The sequence below is a fragment of the Ranitomeya imitator genome, chromosome 1, assembly GCF_032444005.1.
Source record: "Ranitomeya imitator isolate aRanImi1 chromosome 1, aRanImi1.pri, whole genome shotgun sequence".
Taxonomy (NCBI): domain Eukaryota; kingdom Metazoa; phylum Chordata; class Amphibia; order Anura; family Dendrobatidae; genus Ranitomeya; species Ranitomeya imitator.
Genome location: NC_091282.1, coordinates 296,566,498 through 296,592,588, shown reverse-complemented (window position 1 = coordinate 296,592,588; position 26,091 = coordinate 296,566,498). Strand labels below are relative to the sequence as shown.

The 26,091-nt window shown below is 46.7% G+C and overlaps 1 protein-coding gene across 2 annotated transcripts in view; it reads right to left on the bottom strand.

Moving 5' to 3' along the window:
* Window positions 1-23,512, bottom strand: part of LOC138669982 (splicing factor ESS-2 homolog) — a 103,861-nt gene extending 80,349 nt beyond the window's left edge. For both annotated transcript variants that reach the window (XM_069756915.1, XM_069756924.1), the window contains exon 1: window positions 23,205-23,512. In XM_069756915.1, the coding sequence (XP_069613016.1) occupies window positions 23,205-23,283 (79 nt within the window). In that variant the 5' untranslated portion in view covers window positions 23,284-23,512. The remainder of the gene's footprint in view (window positions 1-23,204) is intronic.
* Between the last annotated feature and the right edge of the window lie 2,579 nt (window positions 23,513-26,091).

Below are 26,091 nucleotides of genomic sequence, written 5' to 3'. Positions count from 1 at the left end.
ATTTGAGCAGTTGTAAAACCGCTGCGGAATCCGCACAAAGAAGTGACATGCTGCGGAATGTAAACCGCTGCGTTTCCGTGCAGTTTTTCCGCAGCATGGGCACAGCGATTTTTGTTTCCCGTAGGTTTACATTGAACTGTAAACTCATGGGAAACTGCTGCGGATCCGCAGCGTTTTCCGCAGCGTGTGCACATACCTTTAGAATTAGGCTATGTGCACACGGTGCGGATTTGGCTGCGGATTCGCAGCAGTGTTCCATCAGGTTTACAGTACCATGTAAACATATGGAAAACCAAATCCGCTGTGCCCATGGTGCAGAAAATACCACGCGGAAACGCTGCGTTGTATTTTCCGCAGCATGTCAATTCTTTGTGCGGATTCCGCAGCGTTTTACACCTGTTCCTCAATAGGAATCCGCAGGTGAAATCCGCACAAAAAACACTGGAAATCCGCGGAAAATCCGCAGGTAAAACGCAGTGCCTTTTACCCGCGGATTTTTCAAAAATGGTGCGAAAATATCTCACACGAATCCGCAACGTGGGCACATAGCCTTAGGGTTAGGGTTGGAATTAGGGTTGTGGTTATGGTTAGGGGTGTGTTGGGGTTAGGGTTGTGGTTAGGGGTGTGTTGCGGTTAGGGTTGTGTTTAGGGTTATGGCTACAGTTGGGATTAGGGTTAGGGGTGTGTTGGGGTTAGTGTTGGAGGTAGAATTGAGGGGTTACCACTGTTTAGGCACATCAGGGGTCTCCAAACGCAACATGGCGCCACCATTGATTCCAGCCAATCTCGTATTCAAAAAGTCAAATGGCGCTCCCTCACTTCCGAGCCCTGACGTGTGCCCAAACAGTGGTTTACCCCCACATATGGGGTACCAGCATACTCAGGACAAACTGCGCAACAATTACTGGGGTCCAATTTCTCCTGTTACCCTTGTGAATAAAAAAAAATGCTTGCTAAAACATAATTTTTGAGGAAAGAAAAATGATTTTTTATTTTCACGGCTCTGCGTTGTAAACGTCTGTGAAGCACTTGGGGGTTCAAAGTGCTCACCACATATCTAGATAAGTTCCTTGGGGGGTCTAATTTCTAAAATGGGGTCACTTGTGGGGGTTTCTACTGTTTAGGCACACCAGGGGCTCTGCAAACGCAACGTGACACCCGCAGACCATTCCATCAAAGTCTGCATTTCAAAACGTCACTACTTCACTTCCGAGCCTCGGCATGTGCCCAAACAGTGGTTTACCCCCACATATGGGGTATCAGCGTACTCAGGAGAAACTGGACAACAACTTTTGGGGTCCAGTTTCTTCTGTAACCCTTGGGAAAATAAAAAATTCTGGGCTAAATAATTATTTTTGAGGAAAGAAAACGTATTTATTATTTTCACGGCTCTGCATTATAAACTTCTATGAAGCACTTGGGGGTTCAAAGTGCTCACCACACATCTAGATAAGTTCCTTTGGGGGTCTAGTTTCCAAAATGGGGTCACTTGTGGGGGGTTTCTACTGTTAAGCCACATCAGGGGCTCTGCAAACGCAACGTGACGCCCACAGAGCATTCCATCAAAGTCTGCATTTCAAAACGTCACTACTTCACTTCCGAGCCCCGGCATGTGCCCAAACAGTGATTTACCCCCACATATGGGGTATCAGCGTACTCAGGAGAAACTGGACAACAACTTTTGGGGTCAAATTTCTCCTGTTACCCTTGGGAAAATAAAAAATTGCAGGCTAAAAGATCATTTTTGAGAAAATAATTTTTTTTTTTTTTTTCATGGCTCTGCGTTATAAACTTCTGTGAAGCACTTGGGGGTTCAAAGTCCTCACCACACATCTAGATTAGTTCCTTTGGGGGTCTAGTTTCCAAAATGGTGTCATTTCTGGGGGATCTCCAATGTTTAGGCACACAGGGGCTCTCCAAACGTGACATGGTGTCCGCTAATGATTGGAGCTAATTTTCCATTTAAAAAGCCAAATGGCGTGCCATCCCTTCCGAGCCCTGCCGTGCGCCCAAACAGTGGTTTACCCCCACATATTGGGTATCTGCGTACTCAGGACAAACAGGACAACAATATTTCGGGTCCAATTTCTCCTATTATCCTTGGCAAAATAGGAAATTCCAGGCTAAAAAATCATTTTTGAGGAAAGAAAAATTATTTTTTATTTTCATGGCTCTGCGTTATAAACTTCTGTGAAGCACCTGGGGGTTTAAAGTGCTCAATATGCATCTAGATAAGTTCCTTGGGGGGTCTAGTTTCCAAAATGGGGTCACTTGTGGGGGAGCTCCAATGTTTAGGCACACAGGAGCTCTCCAAACGCGACATGGTGTCCGCTAACGATGGAAATAATTTTTCATTCAAAAAGTCAAATGGCGCTCCTTCCCTTCCGAGCCTTACCATGTGCCCAAACAGTGGTTTACCCCCACATGTGAGGTATTGGTGTACTCAGGAGAAATTGCCCAACACATTTTAGGATCCATTTTATCCTGTTGCCCATGTGAAAATGAAAAAATTGAGGCTAAAAGAATTTTTTTGTGAAAAAAAAAATACTTTTCCATTTTTACGGATTAATTTGTGAAGCACCTGGGGGTTCAAAGTGCTCACTATGCATCTAGATAAGTTCCTTGGGGCGTCTAGTTTCCAAAATGGGGTCACTTGTGGGGGAGCTCCAATTTTTAGGCACACGGGGGCTCTCCAAACGTGACATGGTGTCCGCTAAAGAGTGCAGCCAATTTTTCATTCAAAAAGTCAAATGGCGCTCCTTCCCTTCCAAGCCCTGCCGTGCGCCCAAACAGTGGTTTACCCCCACATATGAGGTATCAGCGTACTCAGGACAAATTGGACAACAACTTACGTGGTTCAGTTTCTCCTTTTACCATTGGGAAAATAAAAAAATTGTTGCTAAAAGATAATTTTTGTGACTAAAAAGTTAAATGTTCATTTTTTCCTTCCATGTTGCTTCTGCTGCTGTGAAGCACCTGAAGGGTTAATAAACTTCTTGAATGTGGTTTTGAGTACCTTGAGGGGTGCAGTTTTTAGAATGGTGTCACTTTTGGGTATTTTCAGCCATATAGACCCCTCAAACTGACTTCAAATGTGAGGTGGTCCCTAAAAAAAATGGTTTTGTAAATTTCGTTGTAAAAATGACAAATCGCTGGTCAAATTTTAACCCTTATAACTTCCTAACGAAAAAAAATTTTGTTTCCAAAATTGTGCTGATGTAAAGTAAACATGTGGGAAATGTTATTTATTAACTATTTTGTGTCACATATCTCTCTGGTTTAACAGAATAAAAATTCAAAATGTGAAAATTGCGAAATTTTCAAAATTTTCGCCAAATTTCCGTTTTTATCACAAATAAACGCAGAATTTATTGACCTAAATTTACCACTAACATGAAGCCCAATATGTCACGAAAAAACAATCTCAGAACCGCTAGGATCCGTTGAAGCGTTCCTGAGTTATTACCTCATAAAGGGACACTGGTCAGAATTGCAAAAAACGGCAAGGTCTTTAAGGTCAAAATAGGCTGGGTCATGAAGGGGTTAAAGATGAGCCAGTAAGTTGACAAAGAGTGTCCAAGTCCCAGGTGAAAATGTGAAAATAAAATGTTTTCTGCCATATAAAATGGAATGTTTTGACCCATCAAAAACGTCTTTATATGGCAGAATACATTTTGTTAAAGTTTCTCACACAGGACTCGGACACTGTTTTTCACTATCTTCTCATTTCTGACCAGGACCTGGCTGCCGTCCTTCTCCACAACGGTGACACACCATTAAAAATATACAGAAACTCAGTCCTGAGACACTTAATTGCGACTGCCAGAGCGTGTCTTCCTCTACAATGGAAAAAAGATACCACCCCGACAATCTCCCTCTGGTTCGCAAAGATGAATGAAGCGATGCTTAAGGAGGAACTCACCTCTATGAGCAATAATACCTATGAATGCTTCTACTAAACATGGTATTACTGACTGGAATTTAGATCACCAGCTGATTATCTGGCACTAATTGTAGATAGCTGTTCTGCAAAAACATTCCCCCTTTCGCTCTCATTCCTGCTCTCCCTACTTCCTTTTTTTGTAACTCTTCTGCTTGCTTTCTTTCTCCTGAATTTACTTATATGTTGCTGTTGGTTCACTTTGACTATTCTACTATATAATTGTCTAAGGGTCACTTCCGTCTTTCTGTCCTTCTGTCTGTCACGGATATTCATTGGTCGCGGCCTCTGTCTGTCATGGAAATCCAAGTCGCTGATTGGTCGTGGCTGTTTTGCCGCGACCAATCAGCGACAGGCACAGTCCGGAAGAAAATGGCAGCTCCTTCCTCCCCGCAGTCAGTGCCCACTCCGTACTCCCCTCCGGTCAGCGCTCACACAGGGTTAATGGCATCGTTGACAGCGGTGTAACGCACTCGGTTAACGCTGCTATTAACCCTGTGTGACCAACTTTTTACTATTCATGCGGCCTATGCAGCATGAATAGTAAAAAGATCTAATATTAAAAATAATAAAAAAAATCGTTATATGCTCACCGTCCGTCAGCCCCTCGGATCCACAACAGGCCTTTCCCGCTCGCGATGCTCCAGTAACCGGTCCATGCTGCGATCTCACGAGATGATGACGTAGCAGTCTCGCGAGACCGCGACGTCATCATCACGCGAGACCGCAATGCACTCTCAAGACCGGAGCGTGCGAGGACCATCAGTAACCGGCCGCTTTGATCAGGAGGCTCCGGAAGGCGAGTATGTAACTTTTTTATTTTAATTCTTTTTTTTTTGAACAGGGATATGGTGTATACTACGTGACTGGCCAATATACTACGTGACTGGACAGTATACTACGTGTCTGGGCAATATATACTACATGACTGGGCAATATACTACGTGGCCATGCATATTCTAGAATACCCGATGCGTTAGGGTACCGTCACACTATACGATTTACCAACGATCACGACCAGCGATACGACCTGGCCGTGATCGTTGGTAAGTCGTAGTGTGGTCGCTGGGGAGCTGTCACACAGACAGCTCTCCAGCGACCAACGATGCCGAGGTCCCCGGGTAACCAGGGTAAACATCGGGTTACTAAGCTCAGGATCGCGCTTAGTAACCCGATGTTTACCCTGGTTACCAGCGTAAAAAAACAAACAAACAGTACATACTTACATTCCGGTGTCTGTCCCTTGCCGTCTGCTTCCCGCACTCACTGACTGCCGGCCGTAAAGTGAAAGCACAGCACAGCGGTGACTTAACCGCTGTGCTCTGCCGGCAGTCAGTGAGTGCGGGAAGCAGACGGCAAGGGACCTGACAGACACCGGAATGTAAGTATGTACTGTTTTTTTTTTTTTTTTTTTTTTACATTTACGCTGGTAACCAGGGTAAACATCGGGTTACTAAGCGCGGCCCTGCGCTTAGTAACCCGATGTTTACCCTGGTTACAAGCGAACGCATCGCTAGATCGGTGTCACACACACCGATCTAGCGATGACAGCGGGAGATCCAGCGACGAAAGAATGTTCCAAACGATCTGCTACGACGTACGATTCTCAGCAGGATCCCTGATCGCTGCTGCGTGTCAGACACAGCGATATCGTATGGATATCGCTGGAAAGTCACGAATCGTACCGTCGTAGCGATCAAAATGGCACTGTGTGACGGTACCCTTAGAATCGGGCCACCATCTAGTGAGACTATAATTAGGGAATTAATATTCTGCCTTCATTATACATTCAATGTTAAGGTTCTAGATTGTGTGCAGGATCTTTGGAATTGATAACACTGTACTTCCTAGTTATTACTATCTAATGGAGATTGTACTTTACTTCAGCACGGTTAGTGCCTTGTGGTTGTACCACTTGTTTCTTTTAGAAATCCACAAATAAAAATAAATTGTAAAAAAAAAAAAGTTCAACGCAACCCTGCATAAGCCGAAAACAAATTGAGGAAAAGCTCTGTATTCAGTCATCTTCCAATCCAAAACCTTGCTGAAATAAACCGTGCAGTAAGACCTACCAGCACCTTTATCACATTGGACTGACTGAGCATTACAGACGGTTCACAGACGCCGTCAGCATAATACTCAGCCAATCTAATTTGTTCAAACTTTATGCTCGACAGAATGCAATGTGAGCAAACTGTTCTGTAAATGCTGGATGCATGTACAATTTTTCAGCTCACTGCCCAGGTTTTTATATTCCTAATGATGGAGCAGATACCACTGTCAGCAGTCTCAAAAGCAAAATGATATTTCCTGCTCCCCTGTAATGGAAACAGCAGGAATAAAAAAATCGGATACATTTACTAATTTTTGTGATTTTTTTGGCCTCTAAACCGCAACAATCCTAAAACAATTAGTGATAAACACGCATGAGCGGGATGACAAACATAGTATTGCAAGAAGGTAAAGTCTAATATTCCAACTTTGGACAGAAATGAACAGTTAATGTCTTCAAGAGTGCAAGATGGCTAGTGTCGTGACAAACGGTAATTGGCTTTTTCTGTCTCCCTTCTAAAGTGGGTTCATTTTGCGCATTAAATCCTTAACATTTAAAAGACAATCTGCACACCACTTAAGGTACCGTCACACTAAACGATATCGCTAGCGATCCGTGACGTTGCAGCGTCCTGGCTAGCGATATCGTTGAGTTTGACAGGCAGCAGCGATCAGGATCCTGCTGTGCCATCGTTGGTCGGCGCGGAAAGTCCAGAACTTTATTTTGTCGCTGGATCACCCGCTGATATCGCTGAATCGGCGTGTGTGACGCCGATTCAGCGATGTCTTCACTGGTAACCAGGGTAAACATCGGGTTACTAAGCGCAGGGCCACGCTTAGTAACCCGATGTTTACCCTGGTTACCAGCGTAAATGTAAAAAAAAAAAAAAAAGACACTACATACTTACATTCCGGTGTCTGTCCCCGGCGTTCTGCTTCCCTGCACTCCTCCTGCATCCTGTGTCAGCGCCGGCCAGCCGTAAAGCAATTACAGCGGTGACGTCACCGCTCTGCTTTTACGGCCAGCTCTTACACAGTGCAGGGAAGCAGAAAGCCGGGGGACGCGACAGGAATGTAAGTATGTAGTGTTTGTTTTTTTTACATTTACACTGGTAGCCAGGGTAAACATCGGGTTACTAAGCGCAGCCCTGCACTTAGTAACCCGATGTTTACCCTGGTTACCCGGGGGCTTCGGATCGTTGGTCGCTGGAGAGCTGTCTGTGTGACAGCTCTCCAGCGACCAAACAGCGACGCTGCAGCGATCAGCATCGTTGTCGGTATCGCTGCAGCGTCGCTAAATGTGACGGTACCTTTAGAAGCAGAAAATTCCTTTACCATGTGTAAAAAAAAAAAAAGCACCTAAGAGGACTTGTTACTATTTCAGAATAAAATCTATTTATTATGGAGCATACAACACACGTATACTTCACATAAGACTAAATGAAAGATGTGAACAATCTATTTTTCCAATTTTCAGGGGGAGTTCGCCAATTGATTTTGCAATTTAGCATGTTAAACTGGTGACATCATAGAATAGCGGCTGCAGAGCTGAACACAATGTTTTTATTTTTTGAATTTCTCCTCTGTGTTATGGAGATATATTTGCTTGTAAAGGATATAATGTTTTCTGGAGAATGGGGCATGTACTTTTTCGCCTTTGTGATGTTGACCAATTATTTGCAGGAAGTGTCCTATAGGGGAAAAAGAAAATGTTCGTGGAGAAAGTCAGAAGAAAATGCCTTCTATTGTGAGAAGTAACAAGAAAACCATGATCTCAAGGAAGAGTAGGGCGAAAAAAACCTGTACTCAGACCACTTTGTAGAGTAAAGGTACCGTCACACTTAGCGACGCTGCAGCGATACCGACAACGATCCGGATCGCTGCAGCGTCGCTGTTTGGTCGCTGGAGAGCTGTCACACAGACCGCTCTCCAGCGACCAACGATGCCGGTAACCAGGGTAAACATCGGGTAACTAAGCGCAGGGCCGCGCTTAGTAACCCGATGTTTACCCTGGTTACCATCCTAAAAGTAAAAAAAACAAACACTACATACTTACCTACAGCCGTCTGTCCTCCAGCGCTGTGCTCTGCACTCCTCCTGTACTGGCTGTGTGAGCACAGCGGCCGGAAAGCAGAGCGGTGACGTCACCGCTCTGCTTTCCGGCTGACCGACGCTCACAGCCAGTACAGGAGGAGAGCAGAGCACAGCGCCGGGGACAGACAGCGTTAGGTAAGTATGTAGTGTTTGTTTTTTTTACTTTTAGGATGGTAACCAGGGTAAACATCGGGTTACTAAGCGCGGCCCTGCGCTTAGTTACCCGATGTTTACCCTGGTTACCAGTGAAGACATCGCTGAATCGGTGTCACACACACCGATTCAGCGATGTCTGCGGGGAGTCCAGCGACGAAATAAAGTTCTGGCCTTTCTTCCCCGACCAGCGACAGCACAGCAGGATCCTGATCGCTGCTGCCTGTCACACTGGACGATATCGCTAGCGAGGACGCTGCAACGTCACGGATCGCTAGCGATATCGTCTAGTGTGACGGTACCTTTAGGGTACGTGCCCACGGTCAGGAATAGTAGCGTATTGGACGCAGCGTATTTTCGCTGCGTTCTACATATGCGCTTGACTTTTAGAACTACGCAAATTTATTGCATCTGATGACAGTCTTTTCAGGGAAAAGTACGCAGAGGAGACAAGCGTCTCCTCTACAGAAATTAAAATGCTGCTCCTCCAAAATCCACACCGCAGGTCAGTTTATGCAGCATTAAAAAGCCCAGTCAGAATGGGATTCCCATCCACTGTGCTTGTAATGTAGAACGCAGAGCTTTGGATGCAGTAAAAATCCGCTGAATCCAAAACATTACTATATCTGACCATGGGAACACCGCCTAAAGCAGAGCGGAATGTGATTAAAAGCACTTATGGTATTTCAACTCAGGGCAATCAGTGTGAGATAAAGGGGAAATACAGCAAAGCAGCGTGATGGCAAACACATTCAGCTTTTCAATCATGGCAATCAGTGTGGGGGGAGAGAGAGCTGGGCGCAATTACAAAGACGAATGCAGCTCTACCATACAGTGCTGAGAGTTCAGCTGTGTCCCCATCCCCCCACACTGACTGCTGTGACATAAAAGATGAACTCTCACTAGGCTCTGCTCTCTACTACATAGTAGGTGCAAAGCTCAGTGCTATCATCACGTTACAGGTGAAGGAAGGTGTGTTCTAAGCTTTTCTATGGGGATATTTTTTCCCTGCATGACATCTCCTAATTATTAATTGACATCATGCAGGTGGAAAAAAAAAAAAAAAAGTACATCCCCCAAATAAGGCTACTTTCACACTAGCGTCGTTTGCTGTCCGTCGCAATGCGTCGTTTTGGAGAAAAAAACGCATCCTGCAAAGTTGCCCGCAGGATGCGTTTTTTCTCCATAGACTTGCATTAGCGACGCATTGCGACGTATGGCCACACGTCGCATCCGTCGTGCGACGGATGCGTCGTGTTTTGGCAGACCGTCGGCACAAAAAAACGTTCCATGTAACTTTTTTTTGTACGTCGCGTCCGCCATTTTCGACCGCGCATGCGCGGCCGAAACTCCGCCCCCTCCTCCCCGGACTGCAGAATGGGCAGCGGATGCGTTGAATATCGTAGTTAGTCACCGATAACGGTATTTCTCTGATCCCATGACGGCACCACGGAGAGAGAGGGATCCGCTCTCAGGGACAGGAAACCCACAGGTTAAAAAGGCGGGACCTCTCCTCCACCTCAGTTTGGTTTACAGAGCCTTAACAAGAGTTGAGCTGTAATCTAATTGGTTATTTACATGCACAGAAATCATTATATACATATGTATGTATTATCCTTTTTTTTTTTTCCTTTTTTTGACACCTCGTGACTAAATATTAGTAGTGTCCACACCCACACGTGACAAAGAGGGAATATAGGGTGCCGTCATGGGATCAGAGAAATACCGTTATCGGTGAGTAACTACGATATTCTCTTACCCCCATGACGGCACCACGGAGAGATTTCATAGAGTATATTTAGGGTGGGATTACTGCCTCCAGGACCCTTCTACCGAAGGTAAAAGTCTGAAGAGGAAGATAGGTCAAGTTGGTAGTGCTTGAAAAATGTAGAAGGTGAAGACCAAGTGGCTGCTCTACATATCTGGTCAATAGATGCTCCAGCTCGCTCTGCTTAAGAAGTTGCCACTGATCTGGTCGAGTGAGCCTTAATTGTGTCTGGAACCGCTTCCTCAGATTAGGTATATGACAGGGTGATGGCATCCCTTACCCATCTTGCCAACGTGGCTTTTGATGCTTTCTGCCCCTTGTTTGGCCCCTGAAAACAGACAAACAGAGCCCTTCCTTTCCTACACTCCCTCGTGGCTGATATATAATGGGTCAGACACCTTTTCTCATCTAGAGTGTGCAGTGTCCTTTGTTTTTCATTTTTGGGATTTGGACAAAAGGATGGTAAGGATATTTCTTGGTTTCTATGAAATTTTGACGCCACTTTAGGAAGGTAGGCTGGATCGGTTTGGAGGACTACTCTGTCTTCTAATATCTAGGTTAAAGGTGGGTAGGCCGATAAAGCCTGTAAGTCACTGATCCTGCAGGCTGAGGTCAGTGCTACTAGCAGACAAGTTTTCAGGGAAATTATCTTTAGGGGTGCTTGCGATAAGGGTTCCAAAGGCGCTTTAGTTAGTGCTGAAAGCACCAGATTCAGATCCCAGGGAGGTAAAGTGTGATGTATGACGGGTCTAGATCTGGATGAAGCCCTAATGAACCTTTTTACCCAGTGGTTCCCTGCCAGGTCTTGGTTGTAAAGGGCCCCTAATGCCGCGATTTGGACTTTTAGGGTACTAGTTGCCAAGCCTTTTTCTAGCCCTTTTTGGAGGAATTCCAGAATCTCCTGAATTGGGATCTTTTCCGATAACCTGACACCAGAACTAGAGAGGAATTTTTTCCAGACTTTGCCATACGCCCTCGTAGTTACCGGCTTGCTACTGGCCAATAGTGTTGAAACTAGATTTGGAGAGAACCCCCTCCCAGTTAAAAGTTCCCTCTCAAATTCCATGCTGTCATGTGCAAATTTTTTATTTGTGGATGGTTTATTGGTCCCTGGTACAGGAGATTTGGAATATCTGGGAGAACCCAAGGCTCTGATATGGACATTAGACGCAGCAATGGGAACCACGTTCTTTTTGGCCAAAACGGGGCTATCATTATCACTCTTGCTCTGTCCTCCCTGATCTTTTTTTAGAACTAGTGGTACTAGAGCTAATGGAGGAAAGGCGTAAGCCAGTTGGAAATCCCAGGGAATTAGAAAGGCATCTAGGGTCACTGGATTCCCCCGTGGATCTATTGAGCAGAATGCCTGAGTTTTCCGGTTTTGACGGTTCGTGAACAGATCTATATCCGGGGCCCCCCAACGATCTACTATGAGATTGAATATGTCCTGGTTTAACTCCCGTTCCCCCTGTTTTAGTTGTGTTCTGCTTAAAAAAATCTGCCTTCTGATTTTCTGTCCCTTTGATGTGAAGGGCTATCAGGGAGAGCAGGTTGGCTTCTGCTAGTGATAGAATAGATTTCGTCACTTTCATCAGAGGTTGTGACCTTGTTCCCCCCTGATGATTCAAATATGCCACTACTACCCTGTTGTCCGTTAGAACTCTCACGTGATGGTAATGGAGGGAGGTTAGAAAGTGGTTGAGGGCATACTTTACGGCTAACAGCTCTTTCATATTTGAAGTGAGGAGTTTTTCTTCCCCTAACCATGGACCTTGAGCCACTTGACCTTTTAGGTGAGCTCCCCAACCCCATGGGCTTGCATCTGTGGTCAGGGTTATTGAAACTGGCCATACCCATGGTACCCCTTTTGTGAGATTGGCCGGGAATGTCCACCAAACTAAAGAAGCTATTGTTTGTGAAGATATTTTTAACTGCTTCTCTAAATCTCCCCTTGAACGGCATTCTGCTTCCAATATTTCCCACTGGAGTTCTCTGGAATGACCCTGAGCCCATTGGACCGCAGGAATGCAGGCTGTCATTGACCCTAGTATGGACATGGCTTTCCTCAAAGTAACTACTGGGGAATGTCTTAAATTGTCCACTAGTTTTATCATGTTAGACACCTTCACTTCTGGAAGACGACATTCTTGTTTTATTGAATCTATTATTATCCCCAAATATTGTTGTATCTGAGTTGGGATAATTCTGGATTTTTCCAGATTCAATAACCACCCCAGATTTGATAGGGCTGCCATTACTTTGTCTAGCTGCTGACTGCAATGGAGATGAGACCTGCCCATCACTAGGAGGTCGTCCAGATAAGGGACAATCAATACATCTTGCTCCCTTAACCCTGCTGTTCTGTTCGGTCTGGGGAGACATATTTTGAACTTTGGTATTTTTTGGGGTGTTCAAGATGCGGTTCTGAAACTTGTGGTTGATTGACTTAAATGAGGATGGGTCGGTCGGCCATGGATTTCAGAGCCGCATCTTGAATATTTTAAAGAATATTGAAGTTCAAAGTCGGTCATTTTTGACCAACAGAACAGCAGGGTTAAGGTACCGTCACACTAAGCGACGCTGCAGCGATACCGACAACGATGTCGATCGCTGCAGCGTCGCTGTTTGGTCGCTGGAGAGCTGTCACACAGACAGCTCTCCAGCGACCAACGATGCTGGTAACCAGGGTAAACATCGGGTTACTAAGCGCAGGGCCGCGCTTAGTAACCCGATGTTTACCCTGGTTACCATCGTAAAAGTAAAAAAAACAAACACTACATACTTACCTTCAGCTGTCTGTCCCCGGCGCTCTGCTTCCTGCACTGACTGTGAGCACAGCGGCCGGAAAGCAGAACGGTACAGTGCAGGAAGCAGAGCGCCGGGGACAGACAGCTGAAGGTAAGTATGTAGTGTTTGCTTTTTTTACTTTTACGCTGGTAACCAGGGTAAACATCGGGTTACTAAGCGCGGCCCTGCGCTTAGTAACCCGATGTTTACCCTGGTTACCAGTGAAGACATCGCTGAATCGGCGTCACACACGCCGATTCAGCGATGTCTGCGGGGAGTCAGCGACGAAATAAAGTGCTGGACTTTCTGCAGCGACCAACGACATCAGAGCAGGATCCTGATCGCTGCTGCGTGTCAAACTGAACGATATCGCTAGCCAGGACGCTGCAACGTCACGGATCGCTAGCGATATCGTCCAGTGTGACGGTACCTTTATGTGGGCCATTACTTCTGCCATTAGTTTTGTAAATACCCTCGGGGCTATGGCAAGGCCGAATGGAAGCACTCTGTATTGGTAGTGTTTTCAGCTCTCCATGCATCATCACTGCCACCCTGAGATATTTTTGAAAATCTGGATGGATCGGCACATGGTAGTATGCGTCTTTCAAGTTATGACAGTCATGAAACAAGACGGATGAAGGGTTCTGACACATGACTTTATTGTTTCCATTTTGAAACTTTCTGTCACTAGGTATTTGTTCAACTTCTTCAGGTTTATTATTACTCTGAAAGTCCTATCCGGCTTCGTCCGAAGAAAGAGAGGAGAGTAGAAACCTGTTGCTTCCTCTTGTGGGACTTCCTGGAGGACATTCTTTGTTAGGAGATTGTAAACTTCTTTCTGGATGCTCAGATGTTCGGTCTCGGACTTCCTTTGCGGTGTTATAACGAATTGATGGTGTGGCCTTGTATGAAATTTCAGCCTCAAACCCTTCTCTATTATGTTCAAAGTCCAGTTGCTCCCAGATATTTTTTCCCAGGCTTGGAGGAAGCATGTCAGTCTCTCTCCCACCTGGGGCACACCTTCATTGTGGCTGTTTTTTATTATCTGGTTTATTGAACATGAAGCCTCCCCTTCTAAATTTTTTATCTTCCCATCCATCTTTTTGATTTTTTGGGGGGCGCCTTTGCATAAACTTCCTCCCTCGAAAGGGCCGCCTATAGGATTGGTTGGGAAATCCTGGAAAAGCTTTTTTCTTATCTGCGGCTTTTTCGAGGATATTATCCAGGGTAGGCCCAAACAAAAATTCCCCTTCGCATGGTATGGAACAAAGTTTTGCTTTTGTTTGCAAGTCACCCGGCCAACTCTTTAGCCATAGTGCTCTCCTGGCCGCGTTTGAGAATAAGGCTGACCTTGCTGTCAGCCTCACTGAGTCTAGGGAAGCGTCTGCTAAATATGCCGCAGCTCCCCTCATGACTGATACGGAGTCCAATATAGACTCTCTTGCTGTTTTATTTTTCAATTGTGTTTCCAGATGATCCAGCCAGACCATTAGAGCTCTGGCTGTGCATGTAGCGGCTATCCTGGGTTTTTAACCCTCCGCTAGTGGCTTCCCTTTCCCTTTCCTTTTAAAAATCTATCCGCCCTTTTATCCATAGGGTCCATGAGGGTTCCCATATCCTCAAAGGGCAAAGCAAATTTTTTGGAAGCCTTTGCAATCGCGACATCCAATTTCGGTGCTTTTCCCCATGAAGCACAAGCTGGGTCATCAAACGGATATTTCCGTTTGGGGGTCAACAGGACTTTTTTTATCTGGCCTCTTCCATTTTTTTTTATTAGGGCCTGAATTTTTTCATTTAAAGGAAACACCCTATGTTTCTTTTGTACTAGGCCACTAAACATAAGGTCTTCAGCGTTTTTTTTAGCACGAGTGCCTGCCAGACCCATGGTTGTCCTAACCATTTTTACTAATGCATCTGTTTCTTCAATTGGAAAACAGTTGCAGCCGCCTTCTGAGGATGCAGAGGATGATGACGATGAAGATGCCGAACTCTCTGAGATATAATGTACACTATCTTCCTCGCTAGAGCTGTAATCTGGGGGTTTGTTTCTCTGTTTCCTCTTTTGGCTTTTTTACTCCTTTTAGAGCTTCTTCAACTTGGGATTTAATTAGATCTTTTAGCTCAGACGCAAATCTTGGGGTCTCTTCATTTATGGTGCTCTCTATACATAAGGCACAGAGCTTTGTTGCCCATGCAATTGGTAGATCTGCCGAGCAGGGCGGGCACACTGTTTTAATTTCGTCTGGCATTTCCTCTCCTAGGAAAACAATAAACCCCTATTTAAAACCTATACATTCACGGAGGTCACTTACCCTCCCAGCGTGAGGAAGATACCGGTTCTGGTCTTGGGGATGCCTCCTCCACTTGAACCGTTGTTTTCCTCCTGGATATATTAGAGCCTCTGCTGTGCTGGGATCCTGAGCTGGGGTGCTGTGTGGGTTGATCCTGCTTTTGTTTTTTCTGCTGGTGGCGGCGCTCCTGCGGGTCTTCTCCCAGCTGGGATTGCGGAGTATCCTCCACCGACTGCTCTTTTCCACTCATGGTGGCACGATTTGAGCAGCGGTGTTCAGTCCCTCCGCTGTTTTTATCTCCGGTGTGCGGCGCAAGGCAACATCCGGTCTATCCAGAGATACCCTGCGCCGCCCCGGAAGTGACCCCCGCGCCTGCGCAGAAAGATACCCCGGACTTCGAGGGACAGAGGCGGCCTCTGCCTCACCATGCCAGTGCCTCCCCTCGGTGACTGCCGTCACCTTCCTCCTGGGCTCCAGACCGGCGGTTTAACCCCACGTAGCCGCCGCTACCTATTACTGGCCTTGCGAAAGAACAGAGGAGGAGGCAGACTTGATCCTCTTCACTGCCTCCTCCCCGCACATACCACACAGGACCCGCCGGCCCCAAACGTGCCTTTGGGGAGAACAAATACGACCGCGGCAGGGCCCCCCGCTGCCTGAACTCGGCCCAATGGTCCCCGGAATCCTGGTTGCAGTAAGCTGTGGGTTCCCCATCAGAGACAGGAAAACGAACTGAGGTGGAGGAGAGGTCCCGCCTTTTTAACCTGTGGGTTTCCTGTCCCTGAGGGCGGATCCATCTCTCTCCGTGGTGCCGTCATGGGGGTAAGAGAAAAACTGCATCCGCTGCCCACGTCGTGCAGTTAATTTCACAACGTCCGTCGGGCCGACGCATGGCGACGGCCCCGTACCGACGGAAGTGTGAAAGTAGCCTAAGACTCTCTGGTAATGCCCCTTTGCTTATAAATTATATCCTAAATTTTATGAGCTCCGATCTCTGCAACAAAGATAAGCCAAAAAAAAAACAACTATGTTTTGTTCAGATGTGCAGCCACTATTCCGTGATGTCGTCAGTTTAATATGCTTATACTGGTAAGGCTAGGTTCAGATTGCGTTAGTGCAATCCGTTTAGCGCCTAGCGCTAGCGGATTGCGCTAACGCAATGTTTTGTAAAGGGGTCGCGTTAAACGTCCCCGCTCTCGCAGATCTCCGATAGCGGGGAACGGACCCCGGGCGCGCCTCGGACGCTGCAAGCAGCGTCCGCGGCGCGCCACAAAACACCGGCACATCGCTAGCACGTGCCGAAAATGGCACGCGCTAGTGATGCGCGTCCCCATTGCTGTGAATGGGCGCGCTAACGGACGCGTTGCACAGCGTTAATTTCGCCGTGCAACGCTTTCCGTTAGCGTGGTCCCATTAACGCAATGGGAACCTAGCCTAACAGGTCCCCTTTAAAACCATTTCACGGCACCAAGAAAAATCATTAAAACACAGTAGATTCTTGTTCAAACTGTCCACAATCTGCTTTACTTCTTACACTGAAACATCTTAATGGGAGTCTATCACGCCCAAAATACATTTTAAATGGGCTGTAATGTGCTGTAGGATTTAGTCCGTCATCAAAGAAACATATGATGAGGCGTTGTTCACATCACCCAACTGCTACAGCAAGTGATAGGTCACAGCTGTCCTGTGACAAGACAACTGTGAAGTCATCACTTCTGAAGTTGGCACAAAGAGAAATGTGCTGGATCCATGGGTGCAATAGCAGACAAGTATGGCCCATGTGGCTATTATCAAAGAATCTAAACCAGGGGAATGGGGCAAGGTTGTAGTGAGAATTAACTATTCCTTTAACAAAATGGCTTTTTTAGTGCCACTTACTTAGGCATCAGGAAGAGAGCAGCAGTGATGACACCGCTTCAGTAGATGCCTGCATACTATTCTGAGGTCAAGCATATATGCACAATATCTGCTGGCAGAACACAAGTGCTGGATACAAAATTGAGAGGAACAGGAGAACCCTTTTAAAAAGCCCTCAGTTTCCAGTTAACCCCTTTATGACCTTAATGACCTGGCCGTTTTTTGCAATTCTGACCAGTGTCCCTTTATGAGCTAATAACTCAGGAACGCTTCAACGGATCGGAACGGTTCTGAGATTCTTTTTTCGTGACATATTGGTCTTCATGATAGTGGTAAATTTAGGTCAATAATTTTTGCGTTTATTTGTGAAAAAAATGGAAATTTGGCTAAAATTGAAAGTTTCGCAATTTTCAAATTTTGAATTTTTATTCTGTTAAACCAGAGAGTTATGTGACACAAAATAGTTAATAAATAACATTTCCCACATGTCTACTTTACATCAGCCCCCCCCCCGTGGAACTTATCTAGATGCATAGTGAGCACTTTGAACCCCCAGGTGCTTCACACTCAATTTTTTCATTTTCACATGGGCAACAGGATAAAATGGATCCTAATATTTATTGGGCAATTTCTCCTGAGTACACTGATACCTCACATGTGGGGGTAAACCACTGTTTGGGCACATGGCAGGGCTCGGAAGGGAAGAAGTGCCTTTTGACTTTTTGAATGAAAAATTAGCTCCAATCGTTAGCGGACACCATGTCGCGTTTGGAGAGCCCATGTGTGCCTAAACATTGGAGCTCCCCTACGTGACCCCATTTTGGAAACTAGACCCCCCAAGGAACTTATCTAGATGCATAGTAAGCACTTTGAACCCCATGGTGCTTCACAAATTGACCCGTAAAAATGAAAAAGCCCTTTTTTTTCTTTTTACAAAACATTTATTTTAGCCTCAATTTGTTCATTTCCACATGGGCAAAAGGATAAAATGGATCCTAATATTTATTGGGCAATTTCTCCTGAATACACTGATACCTCACATGTGGGGGTAAACCACTGTTTGGGCACACGGCAGGGCTCGGAAGGGAAGGAGTGCCATTTGACTTTTTGAATGAAAAATTAGCTCCAATCGTTAGCGGACACCATGTCGCGTTTGGAGAGCCCCTGTGTGCCTAAACATTGGAGCTCCCCCACAAGTGACCCCATTTTGGAAACTAGACCCCGCATGGAACTAATCTAGATGTGCGGTGACCACTTTAAACCTCCAAGTGCTTCACAGAAGTTTATAACGCAGAGCCGTGAAAATAAAAAATCATTTTTCTTTCCTCAAAAATTATGTTTTAGCAAGCAATTTTTTATTTTCACAAGGGTAACAGGAGAAATTGGACCCCAATAATTGTTGCGCAGTTTGTCCTGAGTATGCTGGTACCCCATATGTGGGGGTAAACCACTGTTTGGGCAAACGTTGGGGCTCGGAAGGGAGGGAGGACCATTTGACTTTTTGAATACAAGATTGGCTGGAATCAATGGTGGTGCCATGTTGCGTTTGGAGACCCCTGATGTGCCTAAACAGTGGAAACCCCTCAATTCTAACTCCAACACTAACCCCAACACACCCCTAACCCCAACTCTAGCCATAACCCTAATCACAACCCTAACCCCAACACACCCCTAACCACAACCCTAACCACAACCCTAACCACAGCCTAATCTTAACCCTATTTCGAACCCTAGCCCTAATTCCAACCCTAACTCTAATTCCAACCCTAACCCTAAGGCTATGTGCCCACGTTGCGGATTCGTATGAGATTTTTCCGCACCATTTTTGAAAAATCTGCAGGTAAAAGGCACTGCGTTTTACCTGTGGATTTACCGCGGATTTCCAGTGTTTTTTGTGCGGATTTCACATGCGGATTCCTATTGAGGAACAGGTGTAAAACGCTGCAGAATCCACACAAAGAATTGACGTGCTGCGCACAATACAACAGAGCGTTTCTGCGCGGTATTTTCCGCACCATGGTCACAGCGGATTTGGTTTTCCATAGGTTTACATGGAACTGTAAACCTGATGGAAAACTGCTACAAATCAGCAGCAGCCAAATCCGCACCATGTGCACATAGCCTAATTCTAACCCTAATGCTAGCCCTAACCCTAGTGGAAAAAAATATATATTTTCTTTATTTTATTATTGTCCCTACCTATGTGGGTGATAAAGGGGGGGGGGTTATTTATTATTCTTTTTATTTTTATCGCTGTGATAGAACCTATCACAGCGATCAAAATGTACCTGTAACGAATCTGCCGGCTGGCAGAATCGGCGGGCGCACTGCGCCCGCCATTTTGGAAGTTGGCGGCGCCCATGGAGCACACAGACGGACACCGGGAGGGACACCGGAGGTCAGTAAGTATGAGGGGGGGGGGGGGGGGAAATCGGAGTACAGGGGGAGCGGACAGGAGGGCGGAGGACTGCAGATGACAGGACGGAGGGAAGGAGATCGGTGGCGCTAGAAGCGCTACATTCAGCGCAAAACGGCCGTCATTGATCTCTGCACACCCTTGTATTACATGCACACCCCCGAGCCGTGAAGATCCTGTTTTATCATGTTTGAATAAAGGAATCACATCACTCTAGGACTGGTGAGTGCTGCCGCATTTTTTCTGAGATACGATTTGTCTTAAGGTACCGTCACACTTAGCGACGCTGCAGCGATACCGACAACGATCCGGAATCGCTGCAGCGTCGCTGTTTGGTCGCTGGAGAGCTGTCACACAGACAGCTCTCCAGCGACCAACGATGCCGGTAACCAGGGTAAACATCGGGTAACTAAGCGCAGGGCCGCGCTTAGTAACCCGATGTTTACCCTGGTTACCTTCCTAAAAGTAAAAAAAACAAACAGTACATACTTACTTAATGCTATCTGTCCTCCAGCGCTGTGCTCTGCACTCCTCCTGTACTGTCTGTGTGAGCACAGCGGCCGGAAAGCAGAGCGGTGACGTCACCGCTCTGCTTTCCGGCTGACCGACGCTCACAGCCAGTACAGGAGGAGAGCAGAGCACAGCGCCGGGGACAGACAGCGGTAGGTAAGTATGTAGTGTTTGTTTTTTTTTACTTTTAGGATGGTAACCAGGGTAAACATCGGGTTACTAAGCGCGGCCCTGCGCTTAGTTACCCGATGTTTACCCTGGTTGCCAGTGAAGACATCGCTGAATCGGTGTCACACACGCCGATCCAGCGATGTCGACGGGAGATCCAGCGACGAAATAAAGTTCTGGACTTTCTTCCCCGACCAGCGACAGCACAGCAGGGGCCTGATCGCTGCTGCCTGTCACACTGGACGATATCGCTAGCGAGGACGCTGCAACGTCACGGATCGCTAGCGATATCGTCTAGTGTGACGGTACCTTTAGTTCTATTTTCCATGCGAGCACCCAAGGTCCGCAGCCAGGTTCTCCATTACACCAAGCACAGACTACAGTTGGCCCCGTGTTCCTGGGCTGTGCTGCTCAACATTTTTTCCTTTTTTGTTTATTTCTTGATAAGTAAATCTAATTGTTTACTGACCAATGATATGACCTAATATAATCCAGCCTCATGTACACAATTATTCACAGTGGGTGGAAACTTCTTTCCATAAAAAGCAAAACCTTGCTACAGCTCTCACAGCAGCCTACAATCAATTTTACGAAAAATGGATCAAAGCACATCATAAGACTCCTAAAATGTTCCACAACCAATGGCTCAAGAGCCACATGTGACTACTGTCTCTAATGGCATAATCATAGCACAACTCTGGTCACAGCCATATCATTGGCAGTTAGAGAGTCTAAAGGTACCTTCACACTGAACGATATCGCTAGCGATCTGTGACGTTGCAGCGTCCTGGCTAGCGATATCGTTGAGTTTGACAGGCAGCATCGATCAGGATCCTGCTGTGCCATCGTTGGTCGGAGCAGAAAGTCCAGAACTTTATTTCGTCACTGGATCTCCCGCAGACATCGCTGAATCGGCATGCATGACGCCGATTCAGCGATGTCTTCACTGGTAACCAGGGTAAACATCGGGTTACTAAGCGCAGGGCCGCGCTTAGTAACCCGATGTTTACCCTGGTTACCAGCGTAAACGTAAAAAAAAAAAAAAAAAAAACACTACATACTTACATTCCGGTGTCTGTCCCCCGGCGCTGTGCTTCTCTGCACTATGAGCGCCGGTCGGAAAGCAGAGCACAGCGGTGACGTCACCGCTGTGCTTTACGGCCAGCCGGCGCTCACAATCAGTGCAGAGAAGCACAGCGCCGGGGGACAGACACCGGAATGTAAGTATGCAGTGTTTGGGTTTTTTTTACGTTTACGCTGGTAACCAGGGTAAACATCGGGTTACTAAGCGCGGCCCTGAGCTTAGTAACCCGATGCTTACCCTGGTTACCAGGGGACTTCGCATAGTTGGTCGCTGGAGAGTTGTCTGTGTGACAGCTCTCCAGCGACCACACAGCGACGCTGCAGCGATCGGCATCGTTGTCTAGATCGCTGCAGCGTCGCTAACTGTGGCGGTACCTTAAGTCACCATAATATGCAGGTCTACATAAGGAGGTGTGCTACAATCACAACTTATCACCGTACTGATGGCGAATAGAGGGTTTAGCATGTGCACTGTCACTCCACTCAAAGTCTATGGGGGTGATGGAAAAATTGGAGTGCTGTGTAATGACATTGTGCATGCTCCTACACCTAATTCACTGATCAGTGGGATTTCCAGAAAATTAGAAACTAAATCACCCATCCTGTGGATATGTGATAGATTGGGATTGTTGCACTACTGCCTTAAGTCCAGCATATGATGGCGGCACAGCAGTAGAAATAAAATCCGGCTTTAACCTTCTGCCACCACCCCTCAGCCACAAACATTATTGTGGGCCACTGTGCATTTAGTCAAAGACGCATTCGTACAGTCCAGCAGAATGTGGCACTGCCATAGAAACATCTAATCTGACAGCTCAGCAATATTGGGAACCCCCACGAGAAAGCTACTGTTCTGGAGATAATGCAGGACCAGCATCAGTAACTCACCCATTAGGGTATGTGCACACGATCAGGAATTGCGGCGGGTTTGATGCTACATATTTATGAAGCATCAAACCCGCCACGGCCAGATGTTACAGCAAGTGGATGGAACTTCTAGAAAGCCAATGTCCGCTATGTGTGCATGTGCGCCAGCGGATCACCCACGGAGACTGAGATGCAGCGCCTCTTTCCAGAAGGGGGTTCTCATGTCCATTCTTCAGGAGCGCACCCCTCCTCAGCTTCCCGGGTAGACACTCCTGCATGCACGTTCTGACCAGTAACGTTAATCTGCTGGCCTGAATTGTGACCTATGGTTCACCTATATGAGCCAGTGATTTCTTGAAATCCCATCCACTATGCTGTTACATCTGGACGCTGCGCAAGTGCACAGCATCCAAATGGCAGCGGTTCCCGACCATGTGCACGTACCCTTAGAGTATAAAAAGTAAGAATCTCTCCATTCTTAATAACAAGGATATTTTTTCAAGACGATCAAATTGCAACCTTAATAAGAATAAGGCTAGGTTCACATTGCGTTTGGGCGATCCGTTCAACGGATTCGTTACTAAGCGGCATTAACGCAATGTAACGGATCCGTTATCGAGCCCATAGACTTCCATTATCTTAAAGCATCCCAACATGTCAAAACCAGCATGCGTTAGCGATGGTCCGTTACTTTGTGACGCACCCTCGACCCTGGTCTACCGCGTTTTCGGGTACGATAGGTCTTAACGCACAGTGAACGGACGTGTTTGCTGTGCATAGATCTCTATGGCTAACGCATGCCAATGCAATGCTACCATGTGTTAGCGCGACTGAAGAAAAAGATTTTGTGCATCAGCGTTAGCGCAACGGATGGCACTAACGCCATGTGAGCCTAACCTTTTACATGCCACTGGTCATATGCTGGACACCATTCACACGCCTCCGCAGGGACGTGACATCCACAGCCAGTGATCGGCAGCAGCGGTACAGTGATGGGGCGCTGATCCTGGCCCTAGAACATGCCCCTTCACCTGTGGCAGCGCCGTGTGATAGCGGCTCAGCTGCCGGCAGGGGGCTCCGCATGAGGCGGTGACAGAGCGCGCCGGTGCCTGCTGCTGCCCGGTGTGAGGGCCCAACACACGGCCTGGCCGCCATCCCTCAGCCCGGGCCCAGTAGCACGGCCCCGGTCACACAGCGCCCCCACCGAGGACTCACCTGGCCGCAGCGGCTCGGTCAGGGTCAGCACAAGCAGGAAGAGGACAAGGAAGGTGCCGCTGTCCGGTTTGGGCACCATTTATCCTCCGTTCATCCTCCCGCCAGAGCAACGAAAACCGGACACTCGCCGCAGGAGGGGAGCGTAATGGGCGCCGGTCCCGGAGGTTATGCACCGTCACCACAACAGAGCGCTAATCCTTATGGAGGACACACGTCCCCTAATCCTTCTCGGTAACGGGTAATGCACCGCTGCTCAGATCTCCGGGAACAAGATGGCGGCCTCCGTCCCCTCACAACAAACAGAACACAACGCAGCCAATCACAGCGCTCCGGGGGCGGGCTCTACGGTGGGTCACGTGACTCCGGAACTCACCGGCGTGTGGGCGGGGCAGAGTCAGCGGCAGTGCGTGATTATCGCGAGTCACCTTGTAGTGTGTGGTAATGGAGCTAGAGGGGACGGTTAGTTATTGAGGAAATCTGGACTCCGGTGCTTGGTGCCGGTATGTGACTGCTGTCATGGCGGCGCACAACTATCAGCTCCAAAGTATCGGCCTGAGGTAAAGCAAGACCGGAAAATGGCGGCCCTATAACGGGAAGTCACCTCACGTTTCTAATGCAGTAATGTAGCACGAATTCTGTTTCCACGAAATACGCACGATACTGAAGTTGGATTCTTATTCGTCAATTTCTTATTAGGCAATTTTTTCTTTTCTGTTTTTTTATAGGTTTAAAGGGAACCTGTCACCCCCAAAATTGAAGGTGAGGTAAGCCCACCAGCATCAGGGGCTTATCTACAGCATTCTGTAATGCTGTAGATAAGCCCCCGATGTAACCTGAAAGATGAGAAAAAGAGGTTAGATTACACTCACCCAGGGGCGGTCCCGGCGCGGTCCAGTCCGATAGGCGTCCCGGTCTGGGGCCTCCCATCCTCTTACGATGACGTCCTCTTGCCGCGGCTCCGGCGCAGGCGTACTTTATCTGCCCTGTTTAGGGCAGAGCAAAGTACTGCAGTGCGCAGGGAAAGGTCAGAGGCCCGGCGCCTGCGCACAGCAGTAATTTGCTCTGCCCTCAACAGGGCAGATAAAGTACGCCTGCGCCGGAGCCGCAGCGTGAAGACCAGAAGAGGACGTCATCGTATGAAGATAGGATGCCTCGGACTGGACCACGACGCCCACTGGATCGGACCACCCCCCCAGGTGAGTATAATGTAACTTGTTTTTCTCTTCTTTCAGGATATATCGGGGGCTTATCTACAGCATTACAGAATGCTTTAGATAAGCCCCTGATGCTGGTGAGCTTAGCTCACCTTCGATTTTGGGGGTGACAGGTTCCCTTTAACAACAAAAAATAAACATCACAATTATAACGTACAATGAAGCAAGGTGTCCTGATGTGAATACACTTCAAAACCGCCACAAAAATCATAAAACTGGCACAATAATGGGCACCAAAGGGCGTTAAAAGGGGTTAAATGACTTTGGGCCAATGATCTCGCACAAAGAATACACAGTCATTAAGCCCTGTATCAAACCCAGGTCCTTACAGCCTGGCCCAAATGGGTTCTGCTCATCAGAATTGGCATCAAAGTGAGCAAGCAGCCAATATTCACAGATTTGGATAAGTGATTTTTTTAAAGGGTTAAATAACTTTGGGCCACTGAATCCACACCACCATTACATATATAGTGATGCCACGCATCAAACCCCGGTGCCTCCAGCCTGGCCCGAATGGATTCTGGGCATCAGAACTGGCATCAAAGTGGGCAAGAAGCCCATGTTCACAGGTTGTGTGAGATCAGTGGCCCAAAGTTATTTAACCCTTTAAAAACATCAATTACTTATTCAAATGGCTAAAATCAACTGTCTGCCCACTTTGATGCCAGTTCTGACGTCCAGTAACCATTTGGGCCAGGCTGGAGGGACCTGAATTTGATGTGGGGCTCCCTGTTCTATGTGTCCGCAGTGTGACATCAGTGGCCCAAAGTCATTAAACTCTTTAATTAACGCCCTTTGATGCCCATTTTGGTGCCAGTTGTATGATTTTTGTAGCTGTTTTTAAGTATTCACATCAGGCTCCTCACTGCATTATACGTTGTTATTATTATGATGCCTATTTTTTGTTGTTAAACCTATAAAAAACAGAAAAGAAAAAATAGCTGAATAAGAAACCAATTTCATCTTAAAATACATAGACACAGCAAAGCTGCCCAAAAGAAAGTGATTTCCTTGGCAACCAGTCACCACACCACTTTGATTTTCTAAACCACTGTTCAAATAAAAGCTGCGCTGTGATTGGTTGCTATGGGAAACAGTTTTTTCTTTTAGACGGTTGTGATAAGTGAGCCCCATTATTCCAACAAACATGATGGAAGAAAGACGTGACTAAGCCGCCCGGATCCCGACCAGTGCTCGGGTATTCTGCCACAGACAGGAGGCCCATTCCTTATTGCTTTCACACATTTTTTCCAAGTTTTTCTTATTTTTAGGCTTTTTTTATTTGTCATGTGCCAAAGTATTTTTGTAACTTTGTTTTCTGCTTGTTCGTCACTCGCCATTTTGTTTGTTTTTTATGCAGATGTTTTAACCAGTTTATCAGTTACAACTCCAAAAAGTTGCTAAATTGTCTTGCAATGTCATGGCCAAAAGTTTTGAGAATGACACCAAAATTATATTTTCACATGATCTGCTGCCCTCTGGTTTTTATTAGTGTTTGTCTGATGTTTATATCACATACAGAAATATAATTGCAATCATATTATGAGTACCAATAGGTTATATTGACAGTTAGAATGAGTTAATGCAGCATGTCAATATTTGCAGTGTTGACCCTTCTTCTTCAAGACCTCTGCAATTCTCCCTGGCATGCTCTCAATCAACTTCTGGACCAA